Below are 23823 nucleotides of genomic sequence, written 5' to 3'. Positions count from 1 at the left end.
GAGGTCACATATTGCATGGAAAATATGTATCTAAATGGGGTTGCAAAGCAAAGGGAACTTAAAAATACAAGTACACAAATCACTAAAAGTAGCGACGCAGGTTGATAAGGTCATAAAAAAGCAAACCAAGCACGAGGGTTTATTTATAGAGGGATAGAATTGAAAAGTAGAGAAGTAATGCTAAACTTGTATCGAACCTTCGTTGGAGCATGCTTGTGTATAATTCTGGTCAGCATATTATAAAAAGGTTTATAGAGGCATAGAGAGGGTGCAACAAAGATTTACAAGGATGATACCAGAAATGTGAGGTTATATTTATCAGTAAAGGATGAACAGGCTGAGTTTCTTTTTTCTTGAAAGGTGATAGCTGAGGGGGGGGTGACCGAATAGAGGTATTTTTAAATTATGAAAGGTTTTGATAGAGTAGATACAGAGAGAATGTTCCCACTTGTGGCAAAGGGCATAACTAGAGGCCATCAATATAAGATAGCCACCAAGAAATCCAATAGAGAATTTAGAAGTAACTTCATTACCCAAAGAATGGTGAAAATGTGGAACTCGCTACCACAGGGAGTGGTTTAAGCAAATAATATAGATGCATTTCAGGGGAGGCTAGACAAGACCATGAGGGAGAAGGGAATAGAGGATTATGCTGATAGTGTCAGATATCGAAGGATGGGAGGAGGTTCGAGTGGAGCATAAATGCCGGCATGGATTGGTTGGGCTGAAGGGCCTGTTTCTGTGCCGTATATTCTATGTAATTAGTTACCCATCATATTGGGAGAACGGAGCCCAGCTCCTTGACTCAGCCGAGGTTCTACCCGGGTCATGAGGGTGTAATCACTGACGGCTTGTGGTAGAGCAGGTGTCGTAGGATTGATGTCTAGCTAAGACTGTGATGCTTGGTTAAATTCGGATGGACTTTGGACAAATAAAGTTTTACACCCAACTGAAGTGTCTTTGTGAGTTTGTTGAATCAACTGACATGACACCTGGTGAGTGCGATAATGTCAAATCAGTCAGTTTTAAGAATAAAATTGTGCAGTGTTAAATTTATCCATTATAATAAACATTAAATTTAAGAAGTCTTTTTTTAAAGTTTGTTCATCTTTATTTCAGGTTCGCTGTTTCCCCATATGGGAGCCCCAATCTTTGTTTTGTTGTAACATTTTTCTAAAAAGTAAACATTTATAGAGCTTATCAACTTCTTTGTTCGTGTTGAGAATTCTGTGTTTTGATTGGCTGTTTCGGCAGCTTGTTGACATCACAGCAACTCGCGCTCGGGGATTCCCACTGCACTCTGTTGATTTGAATAACACGTCGGAAAACACGAACATCTCGACACAGAGATTGCCACATCTTTGTGGGAAGCTTACTTTGGGACCAGGGGTGAAAGTATTTGCTTCACTGCTGACCACAAATTACGGGCCATTATTAAACAGTTTTTGCAAAGTGACAGAGGCTGTCTCTGATACTGCAGGAAATGTGTATTTGAATAACTTATCAGGTGATGCTGATGTCCCTCCGGCCCTTTGAAAGGCCGCTCACTGTGGCTCCTCTCCCAGATTCCAGCCCCAGCTCTGTGTTCGCTGTGGCCCCTCTCCCAGATACCAGCCCCAGCTCTGTGCTCACTGTGGCCCCTCTCCCAGATTCCAGCCCCAGCTCTGTGCTCACTGTGGCCCCTCTCCCAGATACCAGCCCCAGCTCTGTGCTCACTGTGGCCCCTCTCCCAGATTCCAGCCCCAGCTCTGTGCTCACTGTGGCCCCTCTCCCAGATACCAGCTCTGTGCTCACTGTGGCCCCTCTCCCAGATACCAGCCCCAGCTCTGTGCTCACTGTGGCCCCTCTCCCAGATTCCAGTCCCAGCTCTGTGCTCACTGTGGCCTCTCCTAGATTCCAATCCCAGCTCTGTGCTCACTGTGGCCCCCTCTCCCAGATTCCAGCCCCAGCTCTGTGCTCACTGTGGCCCCTCTCCCAAATACCAGCCCCAGCTCTGTGCTCACTGTGGCCCCTCTCCCAGATTCCAGCCCCAGCTCTGTGCTCACTGTGGCCCCTCTCCCAGATACCAGCTCTGTGCTCACTGTGGCCCCTCTCCCAAATTCCAGTCCCAGCTCTCTGCTCACTGTGGCCCCTCACCCAGATTCCAGTCCCAGCTCTGGGCTCACTCAGCTGCTCTCACCTGGGGACAGCGCGTCACAATCGGCCCCCGCACACCTGAGCTGGGCACCAGGCCCCGCCCCCTTGCTGCGCCGCCATTGGTTGGAGGACCCGCCGCCAGCTCGCTCCGCCCATCTCTGCCGGGGCTCTTCCTATTGGTCCGAGCTCCCGTCAGTCAGGCCGAGCACACGTGGTGCTGGGCGGGCAGTTTGAGGCGGTTTGTTCTGGAACTTTCCTTCAGCAGGATGATGTGATTGACGGATGGGACAAGGATCCCGCAGCCTCTGCTGTTCAGACCTGAATCATTGGGCCGGTTAGCAGCTTATTGAGGGCCCGCGGCTGGGGAGTGAGAAGCTGCTGCGATCCCGGGGGAACATCTTGTGGCGCCGCCCAGGTCCGTCAGTCTGGTCATTGGCAGCAACACCCGGGCTGGGCCCCGCCCACAACCAGGCTCAGCCCCGCCTCTCGCACACTCCGATTGGTTGGAGGACCAACTGCCCGCTCGATCCTCCAGCCCCGCCCCCGCTCTTTCTATTGGTCCGGAGCTGCTGTCAATCACCCGGGCAATGTGAGCTGAGCATGCGCGGTGGGGCGGCTGTGTCTGAGGCAGCAGGTGAGAGATGGGCGAGGGAGGGAACGGGTTAATAAACCCCGGGGGGCCGGCCGCGGACTTCACACACACTGAGTGCGTGCCCAGGCCCCGCCCATCCAAGAGACAACATTCCGCATTATCCGCTTCACACACACCCGCTGTGGGCCTCAGGCCCCGAACAACCGGCTCCGGGAGGTTGGTTGCTAGGCACTGCAGTGATGTCATAAAGCAGGGCCATTCAGCCCAGCGGATCCTCTCCTTGTCCCTTTAAAGGTGGAGAGCTGGGACATCCTGTCTCAACACACATCCCCCCTGTTCATACTGAGAATCCCCGGGGAAGGGCCAGGGCCCAGAGTGTGTAACACAACTAAGGGGGAAAGAGGAGGCGAGACGGTGCAGTGTGGGAAATGAGGGAGGAGTCTGCTCATTCCCAGGGGCAGATCGGACAAAGTGCTTTGAGTGGTGTGTCCAGCAATGAAAGTGAAACCAAACCAGAGGGAACAAATAAAAATGCAATCCAAGGGAAGCGGGAAGAAACCACAACCAGCCCAAAAGTGGGACTAATCGCCCCAAGGTCACTCAAGACAGTTAGCAACTGCTCCTAGTGACTGTGTGGCTGCAGGACTCGGCTTCACTCCAGTGTTTAATGGCACAGAGTGCTGGCCTCACACCCAGGGGGTCAATGCGTTAGAATTCCAGGGGCAGTGAGAACATGCTTGGAAATATCCCAGAGAACATAAGAAATAGGAGCAGGAGTAGGCCATTTGGCCCCTTGAGCCTGCTCCGCCATTCAATAAGATCATGGCTGATGGGATCCTGGCCTCAACTCCACTTCCCTGCCCGCTCCCCAAAGCCCTTGACTCCGTTCTCCTTCAAAAATCTGTATCATCACTTAAATATGTTCAAAGACCCATCCTACACAGCTCTCTGGGGTAGAGAATTCCAAAGATTCACCACCCTCAGAGAAGAAATTCCTCCTAATTTCTGTTTTAAATGGGCAACCCCTTATTCTGAAACTATGGCCCCTCGGTTCCCCCATGAAAGGAAACATCCTCTCTCATCTACCCTGTCAGGAGCAGTGAAAGCTCAATGGGCCCCAGCATATGCTCATCGCAAAACCCCGGGAAAGGAAAAAGTCAGCTCTGAAGCCAGTTTGCTGCTCCTTCTGCCCAGCACTGCCTGCACCCCCAGCACACGGAGGGGGAATTTTAGCCTCAGTATTACAGGTTTCATTTACAGGCTGGTGAGAGGAATAGTTCATACTGACACCGAGCTGTGTGTTTGGTTCAGTCTGTATATGACTGATGGGCTCTTTTAAATTTGAGTGGTCATGTATTCGAATTCCCCGTAACTCTAATGGTGGATATAAAAGAGAGATGTGTTCAAATCAAAGAGTCTCCTTGGAGATTCTCAGAGAAGGAACAGGTCAGCTTGAAACGCTGAAAAAGAGAACATTTTTTATAAGTTTTCAATCAGCAGTTTTTGACCGATATTGACTCCCACAGGGACAGAGAATTCTACAATAAGGAACTGGTCACGATTTGAAAGGTATTAAAGGATTCGAGGGGCTCTTACATTTGGGCTCTTTATTTTGTTCACTCGAGGAGTTAGACAACAGACTTCCTGCTGTCAATAAGGAGTTGGATTATTGGGCCGTGATGTATTTACTTGTTCATATTTTGTTAAATACATTTGCTGAGTGGATTTAAATTCAAGACGAGGTTTGCAGGCATGCTGCTCTATTCACACAGCGAAGGTGAGAGAGATGCTGTGAGGCACACGCTAAGTCCAGTAGCTGAACATGATTAACAAACTGTGTTTTGTGTTTAGTGATCCCGGGCATGTTACCGAGACCGTCCCTGGATACCAAGGCAAGAAGAGGCACTCTGGAAGGTAGGGGGAGCTGGGACTTGTCCCTGAGAGTAACGAACAGGTTTGAGAACTGAAATAATGTAGAGTTAGAATTGAAAAAAGGCCCAAAATAGAGCAGTCAGAAACAGGACATCAATTAGTCTCCTCTTATCTTGGAGACATTAAATATCGACACACTGTTTTATTTGAAATATCAAAATATTAAACAACAGCCCAGTTACAGGGGTCATTAACATCAGCAGAAACAAACCCCAACTGTCAGAATGAACATGGTTCAGCCGGGATGTGCTTATCAGCAATAACAGTAGACTCCCACCCCTGCAGTCACTTGTGAACATGCTGGTGTGTCAGCAGGATGGATGAATGAGTGAATCCCTTCCCACACTCTGAGCAGGTGAACGGCCTCTCCCCAGTGTGAATTTGCTGGTGAGTAAGAAGTCTGGATGACTGAGTGAATCGCTTCCCACACTCCAAACAGGTGAATAGGCTCTCCCTGGTGTGAACTTGCTGGTGTGTTAGAAGGTTAAATGAACTAGTGGATCCCTTCCCACACTCAGAGCAGGTCAATGGTCTCTCCCCAGTGTGAACTTGCTGGCGTGTCAGCAGGTTGGATGATGAAGGGAATCCCTTTCCACACATGGAGCAAGTGAATGGGCTCGCCCCAGTGTGAACTTGTTGGTGTGTCAGAAGGTTGGATGACTGAGTGAAATGCTTCCCACAGTCAGAGCAGATGAACGGCCTCTCCCCAGTGTGAACTTGCTGGTGTGTCAGCAGGTTGGATGACTGAGTGAAATGCTTCCCACAGTCAGAGCAGATGAACGGCCTCTCCCCAGTGTGAACTCGCTGGTGCCTCAGCAGATGGGATGACCGAGTGAATCCCTTCCCACACATGGGGCAGGTGAATGGCCTCTCCCCGGTGTGACTGCATCGATGAGTTTCCAGCTCAGACGGGTAACTGAATCCCTTTCCACAGTCCCCACATTTCCACGGTTTCTCCATGGTGCAGGTGTCCTTGTGACTCTCCATGGTTGGATGATCAGTTGAAGCCTCGTCCACACACACAACACGTGTAATGGTTTCTCCGTGCTGTGAATGGTGCAATGTTTTTTCAGGTTGTGTAACTGGTTAAAGCTCCTTCCAGTCAGTGCACTGGAACACTCACGCGGATGTGTGTGTCTCAGTGCTTTTCCAGTCATGCCGATTTGTGAAATATTTTCTCAAAGACAGAACAAGCAAATAATTCTCCTGCCACATTCAAAGGCCTGAGGAATCAAGTAACTGTCAGATCTTGACGTGATGTTTGGTTGCTGTTTCCAGTCTGAAAATCTCCCCTTCTAATATCCTGTAAAAGGAGATTACAGAACTCATCACTAAGTATAGAACAGACAATTCTAGATTCTATGGAACATTCTTTCCTCTCTTGTTCCCCCAAAGCTGTAAATCCCCATCCGACTCTCTCCCTCCTCCCTGTGCTGAAAGCCAAACACATCGCACGTCTCAAGACAGTTTGTCCTCCGCTCCCAGTTTTCACCACCAACTCTGGCTGGATGCAGTTCTACACTCACTGGTTCCCCTCCCTCTCCTTCCCTGAAGGCGCTGACTCTGGCTGGGTTCAGTTCTACACTCACTGGTTCCCCTCCCCTGAAGGTGCTGACTCTGGCTGGGTTCAGTTCTACACTCACTGGTTCTCCTCCCCTGAAGGTGCTGATTCTGGCTGGGTTCAGTTCTACACTCACTGGTTCCTCTCCCTCTCCTCCCCTGAAGGTGCTGATTCTGGCTGGGTTCAGTTCTACACTCACTGGTTCCCCTCCCCTGAAGGTGCTGACTCTGGCTGGGTTCAGTTCTACACTCACTGGTTCTCCTCCCCTGAAGGTGCTGATTCTGGCTGGGTTCAGTTCTACACTCACTGGTTCCTCTCCCTCTCCTCCCCTGAAGGTGCTGATTCTGGCTGGGTTCAGTTCTACACTCACTGGTTCCCCTCCCTCTCCTCCCCTGAAGGTGCTGACTCTGGCAGGTTTCAGTTCTACACTCACTGGTCACCTGAAATATAAAAGAAAATAATGGAAATACTCAGGCAACATCTGTAGAGATAGAAATAGAGTTAGCGTATCAGGTCACTTTCCTTTCATCAGAACTGGAAAATAGGAGCAAGGGTCGGCCCTCCGGCCCCTCGAGCCTGCTCCACCATTCAATAAGATCATGGCTGATCATCAACCTCAATTCCACTTTCCCGCCCCATCTCCCTATCTCTTGATTCCCCTAGACTCCAAAAATCTATCTATCTCAGTCTTGAATATAAGTTTTAAATAAGTGCAGAGGCAGGGAAAGGGGAGGAAAGACAGGAGTGATTAAATGACAAAAGGGATGATGCAGCAAGGCAAAAGGAGATGGTGATGGGACAAGAAACAAAAGATGGGTCTGGAGGAGGTGTAAATGAAGATCATTACCAACAGCTGCTGTACTAAACAATGGGAGCGGTGGTTATGGTGAAATTGTGGAACTCAATGTTGAGTCCGGAAGGTGAAATTCTGTGCCTCGAGCGTTATTAGAACAGTGGAGGAGGCCGAGGAGAGAGAGGTCAGAGTGGGAGTGGTCCGGAGAATTTCAATAACAAGCGATCAGAAACTCAGAGTCACGCTTGCGTCTGAACGAAGGTGTTCCGCGATGCGATCATCCAATCTGCATTTGGTCTCTCCAATGTAGAGGACACTGCATCGTGAGCAGCGAATACAGTATACTAAATTCAAAGTAGTACAATAAATCGTTGTTTCACCTGGAAGGAGTGTCTGTGGCCCTGGACGGTGGGAAGGGAGGAGGTGAAAGGGCAGGTGTTGTATTTCCTATTTTAATGTAGGAAATGTGGCAGTTAATTTGTGCACAGAAAGCTCCCACAAACAGCAATGAACAGATAACGTATTTTCGTGATGTTGATTGAAGGATATATATTGGCCAGGACGCCGAGGTAACTCCCCTGCTCTTCTTCGATATAGTTCCATGGGATCTTTTAAATCCACTCGAGTTGCAGCCGGGTTCTCGGTTTAACGTCGCATCACAAGAGACGACATCTGACAGTGCAGTGCTCCCTCAGTGCTGCACTGGAGTGCCAGCCTGGACTTTTGTGCTCAAGTCTCTGGAGTGGGACTTGAGCAGTTCAGAGAACAGGGTGATCTAAATCTGGGCCCACCTGTTACAATTCTATGGGCTGTAAACCGTCTCCCCGGCAATTACCAGCACCTTCAGAAGAGATGCTGAGAAAGCCCCTGTGTGCAGAGTGAGAACAAAATCAATGAGTCAATGATTTTCTCTCCCGCCCACTCTTTGTTGCTTTACAAATATGGACAAAGAAGTTCCTTTGAACCATCCCAATTTATAACTATATTACATAAGATGTGAAATCAGTTATTTTCTGTAAAATTCTTTTTTGATCAGTTTTCATAAAAATCCTCCACATATATTGCATATGACAGGGGACAAGAGAGAGAGGGAAACCAGTCTCTATTTCTCCTTCATTTACAGACCCTCCCTGGTCTGTCACCAATTCTCCTTCATTTACGACGCTCCCTGACCAATCACCAATTCTCCCTCACTGACAGACACTCCCTGACCAATCACCATTTCTCCTTCATTTACAGGCACCCCCTGACCACTCCATGTTTCTGCTTCATTTGCAGACGATCCCTGACGAGTCGCCGCTTTGTGGATCTTTCTGTTGTGGCTTTCAACAGAAGAAACCCTGTTGGGTGGGGCAAACATTGCAATGTTTGGTAGTGAAATGGATTAGTTCAGGACAGACAGCAGGGATTATTTGAGGAAATAACAGTGCAGTGAGAAAGGAAATGCAGTGGATGTTGTGTAGATGGATTGTCAAAAGGTGTTTGATAAGGTGCCGGACAGGAGGCTTGTTGATCAAATTAAGGCTCATGTTATTAAAGGGAGTGGGGCAGCGTGGAGAGGAAGTTGGGTATAGGACAGAAAACAGAGAATAGTGGTTAATGGATGCTCTTCAGATCCGAGAAATGTAAACAGTGGTGTCCCCATGGTCAGTGTTGGGACCATTGCTCTGCTCAATATAGAGAAATGATTTGGGCTTGGGTATATGGGGCACACGATCAAAATCTCCAGAGGAGACCAAAAAAGGGCCCATGGCCAACTGAAAGGACTGTACATAGTTTCAGTGTGAATACACAGGTTAGTAAATGGGGCAGGTAGATGTCAGCTGAAATGTAACAGAGAGAAATGTGAGGTGATACATTTTGGGACAAGGAAATTTTAAGAAAAGTACATTAAATGGTAAAAATGTAAAAGCAGTAGAGAAGCAGAATAGGAAAGAGGTGTTAGATTCTAGCTAATGCCTTGTCCTGTTAATTAGCAAGTCCAGTGTCAGAAACTATTACCTTAGCAAATAAATGTAAGATGAGCAGATTCTCTGTCCTCCACCGTAACTTATATTGACCCATCAATCAGAGTAAACATGCAAGTCCCGCGTGCCCACAGTAACTGACACAAGGTCAGCCCGCTGGATGGAACCTCGGGCGCCCTGAGCTTGATCTCCGGTGTCTCCAGTCCTGACTGTCCCCTTACATCAGTCTCCCCTCACTTTTATACACTGCAGTGATCCACCTCTGGCACCTGACTCTTCGGTGTCTTCTCTGTTGGGTTTGGGCAGGAAGCTGGGAAAAGACAGCTGGAACTTCTCTAATCTGTGATTTACAAGGACACTTTCCCTGGTTCCCAGCAGTTACTTTTCTTCAGTAATTTTCTCATTATCTCTAAACTACCCTGCCTGCTGATAGTTGTTATTTCTTATAGTTTCACAATTATAGGGATAAACATCACACATTATAAATCTAATCTATTGTGACACTCACTCTGGTTTCAGCTTGCATTGTGGTTACTGACAGACAAACCCTGTTCATTCCCCTGATCTGATTACAGATTCCAACAGTGGATTCAGTGAATGGAATGTCTTATCAGTGTTGCCATGGCAACCTGTCTGCACCGAATCCATTGTCGAGTTTCTAACTCAGACTAAACTTCTCTTTCACGCTATACACATTATATCAGCCAGTTTATGTCATAGAATCCATAGAAATTTACAGCACGGAGGGAGGCCATTTCGGCCCATCGTGTCCATACCGGCCGACCAAGAGCTATCCAGCCTAATCCCATCTTCCAGCTCTAGGTCCGTAGCCCTGCAGGTTACGGCACTTCAAGTGCACATCCAAGTATTTTTAAATGTGGTGAGGGTTTGTGCCTCTACCACCTTTTCAGGCAGTGAGTTCCAGACTCCCACCACCCTTTGGGTAAATACATTTCCCCTCATGTCTCCTCTATACCTCCATCCAATTACTTTAAATCTAGACCCTCTGGTTGTTGACCCCTCTGCCAAGGGAAACAGGTCTTTCCTATCTACTCTATCCAGGCCCCTCATAATCTTATACACTTCAATCAGGTCTCCCCTCAGCCTCCTCTTTCTAAAGAAAACAGACCTAGACTATCCAATCTTTCCTCATAGCCAAAGTTCTACAGACCAGGCAACATTCTTGTAAATCTCCTCTACACCCTTTCCAGTGCAATCACATCTTTCCTGTAATATGGTGACCAGAACTGCACACAGTACTCCAGCTGCGGCCTAACCAGTGTTTTATGCAGTTCAAGCATAATGTCCTTGGCTCTTATATTCCATGCCTCGACTAATAAAGGCAAGTATTCCACATGCCTTCTTAATCACCTTATCTACCTGGCCTGCTACCTTCAGGGATCTGTGAACCTACACTCCAAGGTCCATTTGTGCCTCTACACCTTTCAATGCCGTACCAGTTAATGTGTATTCCTTTGTCTTATTAGACCTCCCCAAATGCATTACCTCACACTTCTCCGGATTGAATTCCATTTGTCACTGTTCTTCAGCTTTCTTCATTATCAACTACACAGCCTATTTTAGTGTCATCTGCAAACTTCTTAATCATACCCCCAACATTTAGGTGCAAGTCATTGATACATACCATAAAAAGCAAGGGACCCTGCACTGAGCCCTGCAGAACCCCACTGGATACAGACTTCCAGTCACAAAACACCCATCAACCATTACCCTTTGCTTCCTTCCTCTGAGCCAATTTTGGATCCAACTTGCCCCTTTACCTTGGATCCCATGGGCTTTTACTTTCATAACCAATCTGCCATGTGGGACCTTATCAAAAGATTTGCTAAGATTAATTTGCACTACAATATACGCACTGATCTTATCGACCCTCCTGGTTACCTCCTTGAAAAATTCAATCAAGTTAGTCAGGCATGACCTTCCCTTAACAAATCCATGCTGACTGTCCTTGATTAATCCATGTCTTTCCAAATGAAGATTTATTCTTTCCGTCAGGATTTTTTGCAATACTTTTCCCACCACTGAGGTTAGCGTACTGGCCTGTAATAACTCGATCTATCCCTTTCTCCCTTTTTAAGCAAAGGTCTTGGTCGGCAGGTGCAGACACGATGGGCCGAAATGGCCTCCTTCCATACTGTACATTTTTTTGATTCTATGAAAAAGTCCCGTTCATTCCTACTCTGTTTTCTGTCCATTAACCAATCCTCAATCCATGCTAATATATTACCCTTAATCCCATGAGATGTATTTTAGCCATGTTATGTTAATATCTCTAAAACCTAGAAGGGCTTCAGATACACAAACCTTTAAAAGTGGGAGGACAAGTTGATGAAGTGGTTAAAAAGCACATGTGATCCTAAGTTTTATAAATAGGGGTGTGGAGTACAAAAGGGCAGAGGTCATGTAAACCTGTACTAATCATTGGTTCGACTGCAGTTCGAATATTGTGTCAGGTTTTGGGGATCTTACACCAGGAAGGATGTCGAGGCCATGGAGAGGGTGCAGAGAGATTCACTGAGACGATACCAGGGACAAGAGCCTTTAGTTATCAGGGGAGATTGGAGAAACTGGGGCTCTTTTCATTCGAACAAAGGAGAATTGGAGATCTGAGGGAGGTGGTCAGAATGTGATCAGGTAAATGAGGAAAAACTATTTCCACCAGTCGGTGAGTCAGTAACTCGAGGACATCAAATTCAAATCATCACCAAAAGGCTCAGACACAGGGAGGAACTATCGAGCACACTGCACAACAATGTTCGGGACACTCACTGTCCCTCTGCATCTGTGTCCAGGTGATGGGTTTCTCTTATCTTTGGGTTAAATGATGTTCTCATCGAGGTGATGGATGTCAGTGCTGGGGAATGGGGTATTCTGAGATCATATTGTCTGCCTGAAGCACTCTGCAGTCAGCTACAGCATGGGTTAGATACAGAGTAAAGCTCCCTCTACACTGTCCCATCAGCCACTCCCAGGGCAGGTACAGCACGGGTTAGATACAGAGTAAAGCTCCCTCTACACTGTCCCATCAGCCACTCCCAGGGCAGGTACAGCACGGGTTAGATACAGAGTAAAGCTCCTTCTACACTGTCCCATCAAACACTGCCAGTCCACAATGAGCAGGGCTCAGTGAGGTTGGTTGCGAGGCACTGCAGTGATGTCATAAAGCAGGCCATTCAGCCCAGCTGGTCCTCTCCGTGTCCCTTTAAAAGTGGAGAGCTGGGACATCCTGTCTCAACACACATTCCCCCTCTTCATACTGTGAATCCCTGGGGAAGGCCCAAGGTCCAGAGTGTGGAACATATCCAGGGGGAAAGAGAGAGAAGGTGTGGTAAATCAAGGAGTAGGGACTGAGGGACACCAAGCTGAAGTTTTAGAGGAAGAGTGAGTTCAGTAGTTTAAGATCCAGGGAGAGAACAAGGCATATTGCACAAATTGCTACTATTTTACCCTTCTCTTCCTCTCCACCCCTGATGGTGCTGACTCTGGCTGGGTTCAGTACTACACTCACTGGTTCCTCTCCCTCTCCACCCCTAAAAGGTGCTGACTCTGGCTGGGTTCCATTCTGCACTCACCAATACATGACCCATGTGCCCAATTTCCCTGTATGAACCTCGACAGCGAGTGTCAACAGGCTATTCCACTGTCCTCACCTGAGGCCTCACACGTGTATTTTCCAGCAGGGTCACTGGACCCTCCTCCCAATGGCTCAGTGGGTAAAGGTAACGCCCAGTGTGACTGAATCATAGGAACGGGAGGGACCCAGGTTTAATCCTGTCTGCATATCCTCTCCTTCTAATCCCCTGTAAAAGCTGTTTACAAATATCATCAGGAACATAGGAACAGGAAAAGACCATTCGGCCCCTTGAGCCTATTCCGCCATTCAATTAAATCATGGCTGATCAGTATTTTAACTCCGTCTACCTGCCTTGGTTCCATCGCCCTTAATACCTTTGCCGAAGAAGAATCTATCAACCTCAGTTTTGTAATTTTCAATTATCCCCCATCCTCAGTTTTATTGGGAACAGAGTTCTGGATTTCCACTACCCTTGAAGAACATATGAGGATAAGAAATCGGAGGAGTGGGCCATGCGGTCCCTCGAGCCTGCTCCGCCATTCAATAAGATCATGGCTGATCTTCTCCCTCAACTCCACTTTCCCTCACTATCCCCGTATCCCTTGATTCCTTTAGTGCCCAAAAATCTATCGATCTCAGCCCTGAATATACTCAATGACTGAGCATCCACAGTCCTCTGGATTAGAGAATTCCAAAGATTCACATCCCTGAGTGAAGACATTTCTCATCTCAGTCCTAAATAGCCGACCCCTTATCCCAAGACTGTGACCCCTATTTCTAGACTCTCGAGCCAAGAGAAACAGCCTCTCAGCATTTGTGTGAGGAAGTGTTTCCTGACATCACCCCTGAATGGCCTAGCTCTGACTTGAAGGTTATTTCCCCTTGTTGTGGACTCCCTCACCACTCCTTGAGTGGTCTGCACAGTGCGGTCTTAAACGGAGTGTACTTAAACAGAATGGTTTATTTGGGAACTTGGAAAGAGTGGGAATTGGGAGAAGAGGGGGAAGGAGTTGCAGCTTTTTGCCCACACTGTTTGTAATGCTTTGTGTTACAGGTAGATATTTAATGTCATTATCCATTACTCAATGCAGATCAAGTAAGAAGTCAAAGAACTAAACTGTAAAATAAGTTACTTAAATACAAATGTAATAACATTTAATTAAATAGAACATGGTGATATAGGGCTGGCAGTGCAGGTGGTGTGTCACAAATGCAGCATGTGGGAGTTTGTGGGGAGCATTGTGATCCCGGACAAACACCTTTGCAGTAAGTGCATGCATCCTGAGGAGCTTCAGCTCAGAGTTGTTGAGCTGGAGTCTGAGGTGCAGACATTGTGGGGCATCAGGGAGCGGGGAGTTATCTGGACACTTTGAAAGGGAATGTAGTTGTGTTGGGGGACAGTATAGTCAGAGAGATAGATACTGTTCTCTGCAGACGCGACCGGAAGTTTCGAAGGTTGTGTTGCCTGCCCGGTGCCAGGGCTAAAGAATCTCCTCACAGCTGGAGAAGAACTTGGAGTGAGAAGGGGGGGATCCAGTTGTCGTGGTCCATGTAGGAACCAACAACATAGGTAGAACTAGAAATGAGGTTCTGCTGAAGGAGTCGGGGTCCAAATTAAAAAGCAGAACCTCAAAGGTAATAATCTCTGGATTGTTACGTGAGCCACGCGGCAATTGGTACAGGGATAAGCAGATTGGAAAGTTAAAAGTGTGACTCAAAGAGTGGTGTGGGAGGCAAGGGTTTTGCTTCATGGACACTGGCACCAGTACTAGGGAAAGACGGAGCTGTTCCATTGGGACAGGCCCTACTTAAAACGGGCTAGAGGCTAGAACCAGGGTCAAAGTCCGAGGTCCCATGGAGGGACAAAGCCGGTGTCAGCAGGATGGGGCCGACACGGAGCATCGACGAACCGCTGTCCAAATTCAGAGACAGGTGGAGCAGGCGAGTGAAGTCCAGAGGCTATTTGAGGGGCAGAGAGTTCGAGGAGGGAGGTTGTTGCCATAGGAATCAGAGTCGGTGGCGGGAAAGGAAGCTGATGGCGAAACAGATGCAAGTTGGAGGTCACCGTAGGTCAATAAGAATATAAGAATTAGGAACAGGAGTAGGCCATCTAGACCCTTGAGCCTGCTCCGCCATTCAATAAGATAATGGCTGATCTGGCTGTGGACTCAGCTCCACTTACCCGCCCTCTCCCCATAACCCTTAATTCCCTTATTGGTTAAAAATCTATCTATCTGTGACTTGAAAACATTCAATGAGCTAGCCTCGACTGCTTCCTTGGGCAGAGAATTCCAGATTCACAACCCTCTGGGAAATTCCTTCTCAACTCGGTTTTAAATTGGCTCCCCCGTATTTTAAGGCTGTGCCCCCTAGTTCTCGTCTCCCCTACCAGTGGAAACAACCTCTCTGCCTCTATCTTGTCTATCCCTTTCATTATTTTAAACGTTTCTATAAGATCACCCCTCATCCTTCTGAACTCCAAGGAGTAAAGACCCAGTCTACTCAATCTATCATCATAAGGTAACCCCCTCATCTCCGGAATCAGCCTAGTGAATCGTCTCTATACCCCCTCCAAAGCTAGTATATCCTTCCTTAAGTAAGGTGACCAAAACTGCACGCAGTACTCCAGGTGCGGCCTCACCAATACCCTGTATAGTTGCAGCAGGACCTCCCTGCTTTTGTACTCCATTCCTCTCACAATGAAGGCTAACATTCTATTCACCTTCCTGATTACCTGCTGCACCTGCAAACTAACTTTTTGGGATTCATGCACAAGGACCCCCAGGTCCCTCTGCACCTCAGCATATTGTAATTTCTCCCCATTCAAATAATATTCCCTTTTACTGTTTTTTTTCCCCCAAGGTGGATGACTTCACACTTTCCGACATCGTATTCCATCTGCCAAACCTTCGCCCATTCGCTTAACCTATCCAAATCTCTTTGCAGCCTCTCTGTGTCCTCCACACAACTCGCTTTCCCACTAATCTTAGTGTCATCTACAAATTTTGTTACACTACACTCTGTCCCCTCTTCCAGGTCATCTATGTATATTGCAAACAGTTGTGGTCCCAGCACCGATCCCTGTGGCACACCACTAACCACCGATTTCCAACCCGAAAAGGACCCATTTATCCCGACTCTCTGCTTTCTGTTCGCCAGCCAATTCTCTATCCATGCTAATACATTTCCTCTGACTCTGCGTACCTCTATCTTCTGCAGTAACCTTTTGTGTGGCACCTTATCGAATGTCTTTTGGAAATCTAAATACACCACATCCATCGGTACACCTCTATCCACCATGCTCGTTATATCCTCAAAGAATTCTAGTAAATTAATTAAACATGATTTCCCCTTCATGAATCCATGCTGCGTCTGCTTGATTGCACTATTCCTATCTAGATGTCCTGCTATTTCTTCCTTAATGATAGTTTCAAGCATTTTCCCCACTACAGATGTTAAACTAACCGGCCTATAGTTACCTGCCTTTTGTCTGCCCCCTTTTTTTAAACAGAGGCGTTACATTAGCTGCTTTCCAATCCGCTGGTACCTCCCCAGAGTCCAGAAAAGCGGCAGAGAAAATTAAAACCACAAGCCAACGAGCAGCAAAGCTGGAAACCGGTAGAATGATCAGTTGAAGCCTCGTCCACACACAGAACACATGTATGGTTTCTCCCTGCTGTGAATGGTGCGATGTTTTTTTCAGGCTGTGTAACTGGTTAAAGCTCTTTCCACAGGCAGTGCACTGGAACACTCTCACACGGGTGTGTGTGTCTCGGTGCTTTTCCAGTCACACTGATGTTTGAAATCTGTTCCCACAGACAGAACAGAGAAACATTTCTCCTTCCACATTCAAAGGCTGATGATATTCAAGTCCTGAGAAATCAAATAACTACATCAGATCTTGACGTGATGTTTCATTTGAGTTTCCTGTCTGCAAATCTCACCTTCTAATACACTGTGAAAGGAGATTTCAAAACTCATCATTGAAAGTACAGGACAGAAATTCAGAATAGGCATATGTACTTTCCATGGAAGATTCTTTCCTTTCTTGTTCCCATAAAGCTGTAAATCCCTGTCCCACACATTGTCCCTCCTGCTGTGCTGAAATCCAAGCACATCGCACATCTCCTAGACTGTTTCTCCTCCACTCCCAGTTTTCACTACCAATTCTGGCTGGGTTCAGTTCTACAGTCACTGGTTCCCCTCCCTTTATTCCCCTGAAGGTGCTGACTCTGGCTGGGTTCAGTTCTACACTCACCAGTTTCTTTCCACTATGTGACCCATGTGCCCAATCTCCATGTGTGAACCTCGACAGTGATTGGTGTGCAAAATTAAAGCACATTGTATTGGGGGTAATGTGCTGACGTGGATAGAGAACTTGTTGGCAGACAGGAAGCAGAGAGTCGGGATGAATGGGTCCTTTTCAGAATGGCAGGCAGTGACTAGAGGAATGCCGCAGAGCTCGGTGCTGGGACCCCAGCTACTTACAATATACATTAATGATTTATATGAAGGAATTGAGTGTAATATCTCCAAGTTTGCAGATGACACTAAGCTGGGTGGCAGTATGAGCTGTGAGGAGGATACTAAGAGGCTGCAGGTTGACTTGGACAGGTTAGGTGAGTGGGGAAATGCATGGCAGATGCAGTATAATGTGGATAAATGTGAGGTTATCCACTTTGGGGGCAAAATCACGAAGGCAGAATATTATCTGAATGGCGGCAGATTAGGAAAAGGGGATGTGCAACGAGACCTGGGTGTCATGGTACATACATCAGTCATTGAAAGTAGGCATGCAGGTACAGCAGGGCAGTGAAGGCGGCAAATGGTATTTTGACCTTCACAGCTAGGAGATTTGAGTATAGGAGCAGGGAGGTCTTACTGCAGTTGTACAGGTGAGGCCTCACCTGGAATATTGTGTTCAGTTTTGGTCTCCTAATCTGAGGAAGGACATTTTTGCTATTGAGTGCTGCGAAGGTTCTATTGTTGAGGCCAATTCACTAAATATATTCAAAAAGGAGTTCGATGAAGTCCTTACTACTAGGGGAATCAAGGGGTATGGTAAGAAAGCAGGAATGGGGTACTGAAGTTGCATGTTCAGCCATGAACTCATTGAATGGCGGTGCAGGCTAGAAGGGCCGAATGGCCTACTCCTGCACCTATTTTCTATGTTTCTATGTTCACCTGGCTGATTCCGAGGATGGCGAGGATATGAGGAGAGACTGGATTGACTGGGCCTGTATTCACTGGAGTTTAGAAGGATGAGAGGGGATCTCATAGAAACATCTAAAATTCTGACGGGACTGGACAGGTTAGATGCAGGAAGAATGTTCCCGATGTTGGGAAAGTCCAGAACCAGGAGACACAGTCTAAGGATAAGGGTAAGCCATTTAGGACTGAGATGAAGAGAAACTTCTTCACTCAGAGAGTTATTAATCTGTGGAATTCCCTACCGCAGAGAATTGTTAATGCCAGTTCATTGGATATATTCAAGAGGGAGTTAGATATGGCCCTTACGGCTAAAGGGATCAAGGGGTATGGAGAGAAAGCAGGAAAGGGGTACTGAGGTGAATGATCAGCTATGATCTTACTGAATGTTCGAAAGACCGAATGGCCTACTCCTGCACCTAGTTTCTATGTTTCTATGTCCTCACCTGAGGCCTCACACGTGCATTTTCCAGCAGGGTCACTGGAGCCTCCTCCCAATGGGTAAAGGTAACACCCAGTGTGACTGAATCATAGGAACAGGAGGGGCCCAGGTTTAATCCTGTCTGCATATCCTCCCCTTCTAATCCCCTGTAACAGCTGTTTACAAAAGTCATCACTGTGTAGGAACAGAGGAACAGAAAAAGGCCATTCAGCCCCTTGAGCCTGTTGTGCCATTCAGTTAGATCGTGGCTGATCAGTATTTTAACTCCATCTACCTGCCTTGGTTCCATCGCCCTTAATACCCTTGCCGAAGAATAATTTATCAATCTCAGTTTTGGAATTTTCAATTAGCCCCAGCCTCAATTTTATGGGGAACAGAGTTCCGGATTTCCACTACGCTGTAAGAGCATAAGAAATAGGAGCAAGAGTAGATCGTACGGCCCCTCTCGCCTGCCGCGCCATTCAATAAGATCAAGGTTGATCTTGTACTTCAACTCCACTTTCCCCGTATCCCTGGATTCCTTCAGTGTCCAAACATCTATCGATCTCGGCCCTGAATACACTCAATGACTGAGCATCCACAGCTCTTTGGGGCAGAGAATTCCAAAGATTCACAACCCTTTGAGTGAAGACATTTCTCCACATCTCAGTCCTAAATGGCCGTCCGTTATCCTGAGACTATGACCCCTAGTTCTAGACTCTCCAGACAAGAGAAACAGCCAATCAGCATTTGTGTGAGGAAGTGCTTCCTGACATTAGCCCTGAACGGCCGAGCTCTGATTTTAAGGTTGTGTCCCCTTGTTGTGGACTCCCTCACCAGAGGAAATAGTTTCTCTCCATCCACCCCATCAACTCCTTTAATCATCTTAAACACCTCAATTACATCACCCCTTAATCTTCTATATTTCTCATAATTTACAAACTTCATCACTAAGTACAGGATCATAGAATCACAGAAGTTTACAGCACTGAGAGGCCATTCAGCCCATCGTGTCCGTGCTGGCCGACAAAGAGCTATCCAGCCAAATCCCACTTTTCAGCTCTTGGTCCGTGGCCTTGTAGATCACGGCACTTCAAGTGCACATCCAAGTTCGTTTTAAATGCTACAAGGGTTTCTGCCTCTACCACCCTTTCAGGCAGTGGTCTCCAGACACCTACCACCTCTGGGTGAAGAGATCTCCCCTCTAAACCTCCTACCACTTTATAATCTACGCCCCCCTGGTTGTTGACCCTCTGCTGAGGGAAATAGGTCCTTCCTATCCACTCTATCTAGGCCCCTCATAATTTTATACACCTCAATTAGGTCTCCCCTCAGCCTCCTCTATTCCATAAAAAAACCCCAGCCTATCCCATCTTTCCTCATAGCTAAATTCTCCAGTCCAGGTAACATCCTCCTAAATCTCCTCTGTACCCTCTCTAGTGCAATGACATCTTTCTTATAATGTGGTGACCAGAACAGCACACAGTACTCTCGCTGTGACCCAAGTAGTGTTTTATACAGTTCAAGCATAACCTCCCTACTCTTGTATTCTGTGCCGCGGCTAATAAAGGCAAGTATTCTGCATGCCTTCTTAACCACCTTATCTACTTCCTGCGACCTTCAGAAATCTGTGGACATGCCCTCTAAGGTCCCTTTGTTCTTTTACACCTCATTGTCCTACGATTTATTGTGTATTCCCTTGCCTTGTTAGCCCTCCACAAATGCATTACCTCACACTTTTCCGGATTGAGTTCCATTTGCCACTGTTCTGTCCACCTGACCAGTCCATTGATATCTTCCTGCAGTCTATAGCTTTCTTTTTCACTATCAACCACACAGTCAACTTTTGTATCATCTTCCTTGCATTGAAGTATATACTATTTAGCATTGCCAAACCATGGAAGAGAACGGCTGGGACACATTTCTGACACAGCTCAAGATTAACCCGCATGGCGACTTTGTTGTCGGTGATGATAGACGAGAAAGACCAAAGTGCCGTTTGGCCCTCTCAGTGTGGCCCTGAAGGACTGTGTCCAGGCTGAAGTTCTGTTCCCACCGTACAATCCGCCCCCCAGATTGTCCTCTCCGAGTTCGCCAGGTGATGCTAAACACTCAGGTGGGAAAGACAAAAATCCACAGCAATTTGTGAAAAGCAAAGCTGATTTATTTCCCATTCATCCAGAATATTAAACTCCAGCCCAGTTATAGGAGTCATCAGCAGAAAAATAAACCAACTGTCAGAATGAACATGGTTCAGTCCGGGATGTGATTAACAGTAGCAAGAACAGCAGAATCCCACCTCTGCAGTCACTTGTGAACTCGCTGGTGTTTCAGCAGGATCGAAGACTGAGTGAATCCCTTCCCACACTCTGAGCAGGTGAACGGCCTCTCCCCAGTGTGAATGCGCTGGTGTTCAGTGAGGAAGGATGACCGAGTGAATCCCTTCCCACACTCTGAGCAGGTGAACGGTCTCTCCCCAGTGTGAGTGCGCTGGTGTCTCAGAAGGTCGGATGACTGAACGAATCCCTTCCCACACTCGGAGCAGGTGAACAGCCTCTCTGCAGTGTGAACTCGCTGATGTCTCAGAAGGTCGGATGACCGAATGAATCCCTTCCCACACACGGAGCACCTGAACGGTCTCTCCCCAGTGTGAACACGTTGATGGCAGCTCAGTTCCGCTGAATTTTTATAGCACTTCCTGCAGTCCGGGCATTTAAAAGGTCTCTCGTCAGTGTGAATACGCTGGTGTCTCAGAAGGTTGGATGACTGAGTGAATCCCATCCCACAATCAGAGCAGGTGAAGGGCCTCTCCACGGTGTGCACTCGGTGTTTCAGCAGGTCAGATGACCGAGTGAATCCCTTCCCACACTCCGAGCAGGTGAACGGTCTCTCCCCAGTGTGAACTCGTTGGTGTCTCAGCAGGTTGCATGAATCAGTGAATCCCTTCCCACACTCAGAGCAGGTGAACGGCCTCTCCCTAGTGTGAACTCGCTGGTGTCTCAGCAGGCTACCTGACCGACTGAATCCTTTCCCACACACAGAGCAGGTGAACGGCCTCTCCCCAGTGTGAGTGCGCTGGTGTATAGCGAGTTTAGATGATCGACTGAACCCAGTCCCGCAGTGAGAGCACCTGAATGGGCTCTCCCCGGTGTGAACACGTTGATGGTACGTCAGTTCCCCGGAATGTTTATAGCTCTTCCCACAGTCCGGGCACTTAAAAAGTCTCTCGTCAGTGTGAACTCGCTGGTGTATCAGAAGGTGGGATGAACGAGCGAATCCCTTCCCACACTCGGAGCAGGTGAACGGCCTCTCCCCGGTGTGACTGCGCTTGTGTCTCAATAGGCCAGAGATTTGGCTGAAGCCTTGTCCACACACAGAACACGTGTACACTTTCTCCCCACTGTCAACGGTGCTTTTTGCTTCCATATTGAGAGGCCGATGATATTCGGGTCCCGATGAATCGAGTGACGCTGTCAGATCTTGATGCGGTCTGCGATTCGAGTTTCCCGTCTGCAAATCCTCCCCTTCTAATACCCTGTAAAATTAATTTAAAACAGGAAAAAGGGAGTGTGAGAGAGAAAACAGAGGCAGATTAGTAATTTGAACTTAATGAGCCTGCTAATTTGTGGGGCTGGCACTAGAACAAAGTGACCATGAAAGCGACCGAATTGTCGTAAAAACCCAACTGGTTCACTAATGTCTGATTCTGGCTGGGTTCAGTTCTACACTCACTGGTTCTCCTCCCCTGAAGGTGCTGACTCTGGCTGGGTTCAGTTCTACACTCACCAGTTTCTCTCCAATATGTGACCCATGTGCCCAATGTCCACGTGTGAATCTCGACAGTGAGTGTCGACAAGCTATTCCCCTGTCCTCACCTGAGGCCTCACACGTGCATTTTCCAGCAGGGTCACTGGAGCCTCCTCCCAATGGCTCAGTGGGTAAAGGCACCGACCAGTGTGACTGAGTCACATTAACAGGAGGGGCCCAGGTTTAATCCCCTCGGCGTATCCTCTCCTTCTAAACCTCTGTAAAAGCTGTTTACAAAAGTCGTCACTGTAAGTAGGAACATAGAAACAGGAATAGGCCATTCGGCCCCTTGAGCCTGATCAATTGGCCCCCAGCCTCAGTTATATGGGAAACATCGAGTTCTGCATTTCCATTACCCTTTAAGAACACAAGAAATTGGAGCAGGATTAGGCCCATTGGCCCCTCGAGCCTGCTCCACCATTCAGTAATATCATGGCTGATCTTCTACCTCAACTCCACTCTGGTTACCGACCCTTCTGACACTGAAAATTATTTCTCCTTATTAAGAGGGTTGGCGGACTGGAGGAGATTACAGAGATAGGGAGGGGCAAGGCCTTGGAGGGTGTCATGTATGTAACCACAATGTAACACCACTGTATTACTGTATACACTCAACCTAGATGCACACCTTGACAAGGGGTGAACTTGTGGGAGACACTCCTTACCTGATCACACAGGTGTAAAAAGAGAGGTCCCACACAGGGTCATCATCTTTGGAGTCCTGCAAATAAAGAGAGCAGGTCACAGAGTTACCTTGTCCCCAGAATGTGCCTCGTGTGGTTTCATGCTGTAGAGTAAGGACTTTACATTGGCGACAAGAAACGGGAATTCACGAGAATGGCCACCGGTAGCACAGAGGAACGGTACTGTGCTGGGGAAGACTGGGACGATTCTGTCGAGAGGCTTCAGCAAAGCTTCATTACGAAAGAATGGCTAGATGATGCAGCGGCTGACAAGCGAAGGGCTCATCTTTTGATCGGCTGCGGACCAAAGACTTTCATGCTCATGAAGGACTTACTAGCACCCGAAAAGCCGGCGGACAAAACCTTTGAAGAACTTACTGAATTGATCGGGGAGCACCTCAAACCGGCGAGTAGCATACATATAGCCTGACACAGATTCTACACCCACTGACGTCATGAAGGACAGAGCATACCGGACTTCGTAGCGGACCTCTGGCGTTTGGCCAGCCTCTAAGTTCACAGACGCCTGCACGGGGATTTGCTAAGGGATTTCTTTATCGAGGGCATCGGTCATGCGGGAATTTCCACAAATTAATTGAGACCAAGGATTTGACCTTAGAAGCGGCGGCGTTGATGGCTCAAACTTTCATGGCGGGGGAGGAAGACACGAAAATAATATACGCGCGCAACTCTGCCTCTAACGCGGTGATGGATCAGGGAGTCAACATCATCAATGTGACTCAGGCAGGCAGGGGCAGTCCAACATTCCCCAGGCAGCAATAGACCCCAGAGTAGGACTGTAACAGACAATGGCAGGCTGAACGGACATTCACGCCATCACAGTGGACAATGTGGCTCGGGACGGGGCCATTGACACCCACTAATAGGGTACTTAAGAGCAGTCAAAGGGACAGTCAGCGAGGAATGCCTGGCCATAGTCCCTTTGTTCCCAACAATAGAAACTTTAACTCATGCTGGAGGTGTGGGGGAAAACACTCAGCTAGATCTTGCAGATTTCAACAGTTTGTCTGCAGGAACTGTAATCTCAGTGGCCATTTAGCTCAAATGTACAGGAAGCCTGCAACCAGACTAATATATGAGGCAGATGGACCAGGAGAGGGTTCTTTG

The 23823-nt window shown here is 47.6% G+C and overlaps 1 protein-coding gene across 1 annotated transcript in view; it reads right to left on the bottom strand.

The window, feature by feature from the left end:
* Nucleotides 1-4658: 4658 nt before the first annotated feature.
* Nucleotides 4659-23823, bottom strand: part of LOC139273678 (zinc finger protein 271-like) — a 54796-nt gene continuing 35631 nt past the window's right edge. The window contains exons 2-4 of the mRNA XM_070890715.1: nucleotides 22678-22733; nucleotides 20525-21740; nucleotides 4659-5464 (exon numbers count right to left, since the gene is read on the bottom strand). Of these exons, the coding sequence (XP_070746816.1) occupies nucleotides 4946-5464; nucleotides 20525-21740; nucleotides 22678-22733 (1791 nt within the window). The 3' untranslated portion in view covers nucleotides 4659-4945. The remainder of the gene's footprint in view (nucleotides 5465-20524; nucleotides 21741-22677; nucleotides 22734-23823) is intronic.

The sequence above is a fragment of the Pristiophorus japonicus genome, chromosome 9, assembly GCF_044704955.1.
Source record: "Pristiophorus japonicus isolate sPriJap1 chromosome 9, sPriJap1.hap1, whole genome shotgun sequence".
Lineage (NCBI taxonomy): Eukaryota > Metazoa > Chordata > Chondrichthyes > Pristiophoridae > Pristiophorus > Pristiophorus japonicus.
This window is presented reverse-complemented; position numbering and strand designations above follow the sequence as displayed.